This window comes from Rhipicephalus microplus, chromosome 1, assembly GCF_043290135.1.
Source record: "Rhipicephalus microplus isolate Deutch F79 chromosome 1, USDA_Rmic, whole genome shotgun sequence".
Classification (NCBI taxonomy): domain Eukaryota; kingdom Metazoa; phylum Arthropoda; class Arachnida; order Ixodida; family Ixodidae; genus Rhipicephalus; species Rhipicephalus microplus.
The window spans coordinates 288,058,335-288,067,697 of NC_134700.1; the positions used below are offsets into that span (position 1 = coordinate 288,058,335).

General features: G+C 50.4%; 1 protein-coding gene across 1 annotated transcript in view; it reads left to right on the top strand.

Annotated features, from left to right (window-relative positions):
• Positions 1-8,942, top strand: part of LOC119160142 (transcription factor Sp9) — a 163,509-nt gene extending 154,567 nt beyond the window's left edge. Inside the window, exons 4-6 of the mRNA XM_075865098.1 lie at positions 5,587-5,845; positions 6,681-7,203; positions 8,012-8,942. Of these exons, the coding sequence (XP_075721213.1) occupies positions 5,587-5,845; positions 6,681-7,203; positions 8,012-8,606 (1,377 nt within the window). The 3' untranslated portion in view covers positions 8,607-8,942. The remainder of the gene's footprint in view (positions 1-5,586; positions 5,846-6,680; positions 7,204-8,011) is intronic.
• The last annotated feature ends 421 nt before the right edge of the window (positions 8,943-9,363 follow it).

The window sequence follows — 9,363 nt, forward strand, 5'->3', positions numbered from 1 at the left end:
CTAAAGCACGACGAGTCAACTCGCCAATCTTCAACGCTTGAGAATCAAGTATAGTGTTGTGGCTGCTCGCATTTTACCGAAAAGACCAGGTTATCTCGGTTAGATCAGGATAGGAGATGACACAGCCATGTTTGAACGTCACCGAATAATGACGCCCACGTAAATTTCGTGACGACCATTCTTTTATGGTATAGGTTTTCTTACCGCTTTATCTGCTTCGAAGCATTCCATATTCTCTTCGGTACGAGAAGACAATGAACTGTGGACTGGACCCTCAGTCTTTATTGTACTTTAATATGATAGTTCAGTAACGGTGAAATATTGTCGCATAGGCGACTTTACGCATTGTAAGCTGTTCCGGTAGCTTCATTATATAAAAGTAGCATGGTGCAGTCATCAATACTGAAAAAAATGACTGTAGGCAATGGGCGCGTGGGTGTATACAGGTTTTTTAAATTGGGTTCAGCTTATGAGAAGTACGGGGCATGGACATCTACACTGAGGTTATACATTCAGTAACGAAGGGAAGGGGAGGTGCAAGACATCAAGACCATCCTCTTGCATTCGCTCGCGCATGTGCACACGCGCTAAAGAAGTAGATATTCGTGCGCTTGTCTTGGAAGCCGGTAACTGAGCACGAGAGTCAGTGCAAAAACTACAGCCCATAGCTTGTATCGCGTACACATTTATGATAGCTCCAGTGAGAACTTTGCTTTGATTCCGTTCTCAGAAATCAACGACACAATGGCAAGGTAATTATATACGCACGTTTTGTTAAGTGAGGAAGTCGCATGGACCATTCAAAACGCGCGCTTACGGACTATAGACATTGATACACAAAAGATTGAATACCTGTGCACAAGTTTTCTTCCACAAGACTTGACAATGAAAGAAAGAAAAAAGCTATGGTGCGTTTAACGGTCACTTATGCATTACGCCGTCAAGTCGTTTGCACCACTGGTCCGGGATGACGGGGGGCCCATAAGCGGTCCTCTCCGTTAGCGCTCGTGCTCATCACATGCCACACACAGGAGCAGCCGACGTGCAGTTGTTTCCCCCCAGTGGCTACGACCGAGCGTCCGAACAGTGGCGGGGTGCGTCGTCCGGGCTCACCCGCACTGGAGAAAGAGAGGGGCAGGCTGTAATTCAGCACTAAACAGCTGTTGGCATGACAGTTTCCCCGCGGCCGTGAATGGTGGTGCGCCGTACGCTTGTCCGCGGCCCCGTTGTAGCGACCGCCGCCAGTACCGCGTCGATCCGTGCGTGGCATTCGGCTCTCCCCTTTCTGTCACAGTCCCCGGCACTTTGGAGAAGCCGTGAAAAATTCTGCTGTTCGTCTCTACTGTAGCACACGAGGTAGTAAACGTGTGTCTGTGCGCGTTTTCGGTTAAACGAGAAGGAAAAGGGAGCGTTTAGCTTCGCGGCGCGCTCAAGCCACGATGGATCGGGGAGCGCGAAAACGGAGGGTGTCGGTCCGGAAAACGGAGTGTAGAGCTGAGCGCGGGGGAGGGATGGAAGCTGCCGGAGCGGCGGCCTCTTTTCAGGCCCCGTGTGACATGCCGCCTCAGCGGGACACGACAGCGAAGCGCTCCTCTTGCCGCGGCCACATGGCGGCGCCAGCGGCGCATGCAAAGGCGGCGACGACAGCTTTTGCCTCCAGTGTCCAAACGCCGGCGGGGGACCGATGCGCGGCGCTTTGGGGTCCGCGCCGCTCCGCTATACGCCGCTGCTCTGCGGAGCTGTGCCCCTGCGGTGGCGCTTTCTGTGCCCGTCACGGCGGGATGCGACACCCCACTCTCTTTATACGCGGAACTCGCTTTCGCTGCTCTTTGCCTTTCGCTCCGCGCTCGTTTTGGGGACATACATGACCAATAGGTCGTTGTCGTCATACTAATGCGCTGTTGTCGTCTTCGGCGGTTGCGCAGCCATGACGCGGTACACGTCGATGTCATGTCGAGTTGCGGTTCACTGACCGAACGTAACGTGATTAGCGCCCCTCGCTATGAGCATACGAAGAAATAGTGCGAAAAACAAAATATACTTGTGTTGTTATCATTGGTAACGTAACAGCACGCGCTTGTTTAAAGAGGGCATGGGGCTCGTAAATCTGCAATCCGCATGCTTCGTTGATAGATATGGGGGGTTTAACGTCCCAATACCAACATATGATTATGAGAGACGCCGTAGTGGAGGACTCTGGAAATTCCGCATGATTCGTAAGAAGCATATTGGCGATGGTCACAGGCTGCGCCTAAGAGTGCATCGACCCAAAGTTTATCAGGATATTCCACAGAAAAATTCCCGCGCCATATCACCATTACTTACCGATGAACAGTTCTCAAGTGGAACAGTTATGGAGAACAAACATTAGCTGTACAGACAAACAAAAAGAAAAGCATGCAAAAAACGTGCATGCAATCTGTCTGTCTGAACGTGGCCCAATAAATTGTGCACGTTCATATTCGCTACACTATATAGTGATATTTATTGTAGAAAAGTAGTTTTATATAATGAAACACATTGTATGACTTTTGCAGGTTCACTAGCTTTGCGTTGATAATGAACCTAACCACAGCTGAGTCTTTTTCCGTTGACGTCTATGAAAACGATCGGATGGCACTCCGACCTGCGCATTGGATTGACCCAGGATACTTTACACATTGCACCTTGCATAACCATGTGACCAACACTGGGCTGCTTGTTGAGAGCTCTGCCAAAGCTCCGGTAGTGCGCATGACAAAGGTTTTGGCAGATAACGTCAGAACAGGGGACTTCTTGTGTGAACTAGTTGCTTTGCCGAAACGATCGCGGATGCCTCCCCCCCCCCCTCCATATTTTCGTAACATGTTAAGAAGATATTTAAAATGTAGCGCACTTTAAAGCCTTGTTGTGGAGTGCATCAATCAACTTGGCCTCTTTGCCCTCTCTGCTTGCTGGCGTGGGGCGAATGCCACTCGACGAACTGCACCGTTCTTCAGCGTCACGAATTTGACTGTTGTCGCCATGGCAGGGAGAACCTGCTTACTGTTCCGGTCAAATGAGTGCTCGTACGTTGCGTTAGTGATTCCGACTTTCCTCTGTTATCCTTCATTTTTATGTTTTTTTGCCGGCTTAGTTTCGAATCACATGGTGCTTCTCCACAAAAATTTCGTTACTGTGGTGCACCCAACTTTTGAGTTCGCTCTCGTAAAAAAAATGTTGCGTTAATTATACATCTTTTATGCTACTACACACAACTCTAACCGCTGTTTGTCAAGCAGCGCAACATGTCTGAATGCATAGGTCCTTCAATTATGTGTGCGGAGGTGTAGCGTGGACTTGCGTCTCCTTTTATAAGTTGTCGAAAATTGACCGCAACGAAAAGTTCTATGATCGTGAGAGTTACGCCCAAGTGAAAGGAGCTGCTGACTTATTCCCTTTCTGATTATGGTACATATCTGAACACATATTCCTGGGTGATAATGCTACATATATCAATTAAAAAAATCTAGAAGTTTGGTTGAGCTGGCACTGATTTATATTAAGTGTTGCGCGTAAAAGACAAAAACACGTATGATGCTTATATGCCCTCAAATCACATTATAGTAGGAACTGGTGTAGTCGTGTTGCCGTTTTTTATTTTTTTTCGTTGTGTACGAGTCTAGCAGGATGTCTCATAAGCTTAGCTTATTCACTACCGCACCTATTCATTGAAAACGATCACCGGAGATTGCCGCTTTGGATCGTCGATTTTGGCACGTTCAATTTGTTTCTCGTACACCCTGCACTTTCTAGCAGTTAGTACAGCCACTCAACTTGCAGAATAAGTTTGAATCGGCCCGTTTTGTCTGCATAGCGATTTTTGACAGACCTTTCCGTGAACCAATGTGCGTGTGTTTTGAAAACGCCATTGGTTAGCGGACTTGACCGTCTCTCGTGGTTATGCTACAGTAACATCAAAGTTCTATTTTGAAAGAACCTTTGCAAGGCGAATATCAAATCAAGGTATCAGCTTCGCAATATGACAGCGTCGAGCAGTAATCGTTGCCAAAAATTTATGTCATTTATTCAATAGAAAGCTCTTGCTGGGAGCCAGAGAAAACTTAATCTAAAAAAAATTGTTACCGAAGATTCGCCACATGTATAAAATGTGGCGGTGCCTTCTCAGCCAGTTTGCAGCAGCTTTGGTTTCGACTGTATCGTTGTATATAACAGGGCCGCATCTAGTGTCACTACTTCCTCCTATCGCGGGGGCGTCACGCTCGCATGGGGGCGCACCTGCGCGGCGAAAAAAAAAAGAACAAACACGTGCCTCTCGAAACTGTCTTGCAACCGCACCTGAATTAAGTAAGGGCGAGCTTAGAGTCCAAAGTTGACAGCACCTCAGCTTCAAGTTTTGTGCATGGCGATGATGCTTTGCGTCAGCCTGAGACGTCTGCACCCGTTCATGGGTTTGTTTTGTTTACGGCGTCAAGTTGTTTCCACCGCCGGAAGTGCGTAGCTGCCGACTTTTGTGCGCTATCTAATACCTACTCTGGTAACGTGCACAGTGTATACACTTCACGGGGCGCGGTCTGCTGGTGCCGGCTGCAGAACTCCCCACGAAAAAAAGATCACTGGAGCACATCTTGGCCCCGACAACGGAGCAGAGCAAAACGTTATGGAACTTCGCGTTTTTTTTCTTTTTCATTTTTTAATACGATGTGCCAAAGTGCAAAGAAATTTGCATGGATGCATATATCGGAACGCCAACCTATGCGGTGTAGGTGGCTCACGGAAAGTGGCGACACTAGACGAAATAACGAAGTTCGGTGGACATCTCGTTTATTCATAGATTGTCCAAATCGCGGGCATCCATCTATAGTGGAACGCCTGCAGGCTATTATCGCAGAAAAATTATTGAGAAACGCGCACGAGTTCACTCGTGTCTCACGAAAAACTAGGGATGCTTCACCGCGTGGCACGAGGAACAAAGCAGCACCCCGGTTCAGACGTTTTCTGTCTGTGTCAATAGAAACACTTGGTACAGCATTTATTATTTTTTGTACTGTTGTTGGGTTATTTATCATCAATATATATACTAGGAATTTGTTTGTTTTGAATATTTTAAATTTATTGTGTTTTTTATGATACTGTTTACCCGCTGGAAACTAAAAGTTATACACTTTTCACATTTTTATCAATTCCAAGATATTTTTGAAGCTTTACAGCATATATCATTAGAAAGAACTGTCAGTTGTGCGAAATTCGGTACGCTGCAATGCGTGCTGAAGTGATTTTCAAACTAGCAAGAACTCTCTTCCTGAAACATATAAAAAATAGCTATTTTCGCGAGGTAACGAAATAGTTAGACGTGCTTCAAACAAGCATTCTGCTGCGGAAAGTACTCGCGGGATGAGGTCATCTCTTTACAGTTGTCCTATTCGCGTCCTGCCCTCTTTCTTTTTCGTTAGCATAGACCTGTCCTTCGGTGTAGTCTATAGGACGAAATAAATCGAACCTTGCGAAAGCAACGTTTGTGGTATATACTGAGTTTTGTGTTCAGATTTCATTGCGAGGGTAAACGGTGTCTGCAGAAAGGGCTCACGTGGGCGTTCGTGCTTGCAGGAGCGGCCGGGCGGCACGCCCCTGGCCATGCTGGCGGCTCAGTGCAACAAGCTGGCCAGTAAGAGCCCTCCTCCGCTGGCGGACGCGGCTGTGGGCAAGGGCTTTCACCCCTGGAAGAAGGCCGCGACGCAAGGAAACAGCTCCTCGACGCCTCCGCCGCAGCTTCAAACCTCGTCGGCGTCCGTACTCGGACAGCAGCACCCGAGGCTGGCGCACTCGGGCTCCTCGCCTTACCAGCACAACCACCAGAGGACGCCAGGTATGCGCCAACTATGATGGCACGATTCACTTACGACGACGTCCGGTCGGAACGAGTGAACTGCTCGTTGATAACTCAACGCCCTTACCGACGAGTTCGGAGGCGACCATAACGTTGTGAGCAAAGCCCTTTCAACAACTATGGCTTTGGTCATGGGTCGGTTGAATGCGAGTTTCATTGCGTGGATTTTTTTTAACCACATGCTGGAGAATTTTCTGTGGATGCATAACTAATGTTAACCCACATTATTTGAACACAAAACAAAATGAGCTATCATTTAGCCGGCCTAAGCGAACAGTTAAACAACCATAGCTAACAATCACAGGTAAATGCAACACGAGACTAAATTCGGTGGTCACAGGCTATATAGGTTGACTATTGTCAGAAATTATTGTCGATAGTATCACGTGGCTCGCGTCATAACTTGTAACTGGACGATGCCCAGACACATGGTTGTAAAGGGTCTCATGAACAAAGTGGAGTGATGATGATTTGACATTGATTAAGACAATGCTGGTGTCATGACAGTGGATAACCGACGTTAACCCGCATTATTTCAACAGCAAACAAAATGAGCTAACATTTTGCCGGCCTAAGCGAATAGCTAACCAATCATAGCTAACAATCACAGGCAAATGCAGCATGAGAATAAATTCGGTAGTTAGTTAGGTTTACTATTGTCAGATAATATTGTCGACACTATCACGTGGTTCGTCATGTCTCTGGGAGGATGCCCAGAGACATGGTTCTAAAGGGTCTCATGAACTGTGATGATGTAGCAACCTCACAATTGTCGGAGACGTCTAACCACGTGCGCTACACTTACGCTCGGCAGTGTCGAGTGGCTCCGTGACGACGGCGACCACAACGCCGTGCAGCTACCCGTCCGAGTCTCTCTTCTACCCGGGTGTCTCCGCGGCTGCCACGACCGGAGTGCCCTCAGCCGGTGCGGCCAGCGACTCCCTCCTTGCCAAGGTGGAACCCCTGGGCCGCATGTATTCGCACGCGTACTGCGACAACTGGCCCTACGCGGCGGCGGCTGCGCACATCAAGCCCGAGGCGGCCAACGCCTTCAACTCGTCCCCCTGGTGGGAGGTGGGCGCGGGTGGCTCGTGGCTGGACGCCACCGGCCACTCGCAGCTGCCCAACGCGTACGCGGCCGCGGCCGCCGCCAGCTCGGACTACGGTCTCGGGTCGGGCTTGGCCGGCAGCCCCCTGCTCGGCTCCTCCCCGCTGCTGCAGGACACGTACAAGTCGATGCTTCCTGGCCAGGGTGCCCCCGGCGTGGCATCGCCGTTCTCGCTGGCGCAGCCGGCGCTGCCGCAGGTCGCCGCCTCGTCTCCGCGGTCACAGCGGAGGTGAGTGTCGCGCTTGTGCGTTACTTCGCCGCTACTATTACTGTCTTGTCTGTCGTGCTTTTGTTTAAAACAGTTAAGCCTACCTGTCGGCCGAGTGGGCTAGTGTACAATTAAAACAAGCACAAATGAAAGAAGAGCACAAAAAAAAAAGAGAATGAGGCTGGACGGACGCTAGTCTGTGTGATCCATGGTTCATGTGCACGTGATTATTTCACTGATCTTCGGCTAAAATTTATTCATACATTGTCTCTGCAAGGCTTTGCATCTAGAGTAATTAAGACTGTCTACTTTTCACGTGGTCTTGCCGCATACGATTGTTCACTTGAACTGCAATTTCTGTTCACGGCTTCTCATGGTCCCTTAAATTGCTGCTCTTAGTTCTCATTGCAAAATTTGGCATAAGACACAAGCCAGCGCTAAACTTTAACAGTGCCGATTTCTGATTCATTGTTGATTATTCTGCAACAGTCGGTGAAAGTGTACTCTGAGGTATTCGAAATTAAAATGAAAAATATTACCTTTATGTACGAAATAGCAGGACACAGCGCACGAGTGCTGCCGCAGATTAATGTTTTATTGGCAAGGATTCGGCTGAACAAGCCTTAATTTAGCAAGCTCATCAGGCATCTCGCTCTGCAATTCTTGTTAAACAAACCAAATCAGCATTAACCAAATCACCACCTTGAGGGTATTTGAAATAAAAAATAACAAGTAAATAAATAAATTGTGTGAGTATCTCTAAGCGTATTGGCGCCCGCCAACACGGTATGCACGCATCCTTGTTCCAACCACCCCTGTGACGACGCAGCATGGCTCGCAGGTACACGGGCCGGGCGACCTGCGACTGCCCCAACTGCCAAGAGGCTGAGCGGCTCGGACCCGCCGGGGCCCACCTGCGCAAGAAGAACATCCACTCGTGCCACATCCCGGGCTGCGGCAAGGTGTACGGCAAGACGTCGCACCTCAAGGCGCACCTGCGCTGGCACACAGGCGAGCGACCTTTCGTCTGCAACTGGCTCTTCTGCGGCAAGCGGTTCACGCGGTCCGACGAGCTGCAGCGCCACCTGCGCACGCACACGGGCGAGAAGCGCTTCGCCTGCCCCGTCTGCAACAAGCGCTTCATGCGCTCCGACCACCTCAGCAAGCACGTCAAGACGCACAACGGCGGCGGATCGTCGGGCGACAAGAAGGGCTCCTCCTCGGGATCCTGCTCGGACTCGGACAACTCGCAGAGCGAGGCGCCCTCACATCCGATGGGAGGCCTGCCGCCCTCACAGCTGGGCAGCTCGGGCAGCCTGTCTCAGGGCCTCGCCCTGGGCCCGCCGCCCCCGCCGCACGTGCCCCTCGGAGTCCTGGGCGCGCACGTCGCTCCACATCCGGCCGACGCCCACCGACACAAGTAGAGGAGACGCACGTGCTGCGAGACGGCGTCGCTGCTGCTGTTTCACTCACTGATGCCAAACGGTCGTTTCGATGGCCACCCGTCTTCTTACAACGCAGATTAGTTAGTGAGGATGCAAGGGGCCGCCTCCATGGAAGGCCCGTAAGATTAGTCAAGGACACGTTTGCTTTCAGAATTACGCTGTGTACCAGCCACTTCTTACAGAGTGTGCCATATGGAATGAGAATCGCACAAAATAAAAAAAAAACGATTTGTGAAAATGACGTTCCTGAAAGAGCGTTTCTAAGTTTCTCTTCAGGACCTCGCAAGTCTCCTTGCGGCCGAGGTTCTTCTACGACTGAATCTCGAGTGAAACAGCAGCGACGAGCTCGTCTCGTGCGCGGCGTGGTGTCCTCGCCACCGACATACAACAGCCGGTGTAGTGAGTGTACGGTCGGCGGCAGCGGCGTTGTCAGCGCGTACTGGTGCGCCCTGGGGTGCGTCGGCGCTTGTACGAAGGGCCTGTCGGTGGCTGCAGCACTCCGGAGAACCATCCGTGCCGTGCTCTGGAGAGGGAGGGCGAAGGGCCGACGGACCTGTGCGACGGTGCAGCGGGCGTCCTAAGACGTCCCGCGGATGTTGTGCGGTGCGCTGTGTGCGGGCAGCTTTGCGTCGGTACGCTGGTGGCTTGTACTCTGCGCTTCGGCTGTCTCAGAACTAAGAACTGAAGGACTTAAGACGGGGCATGGATCAAGTGGGCAGTTTGTAACCCTGGTAAC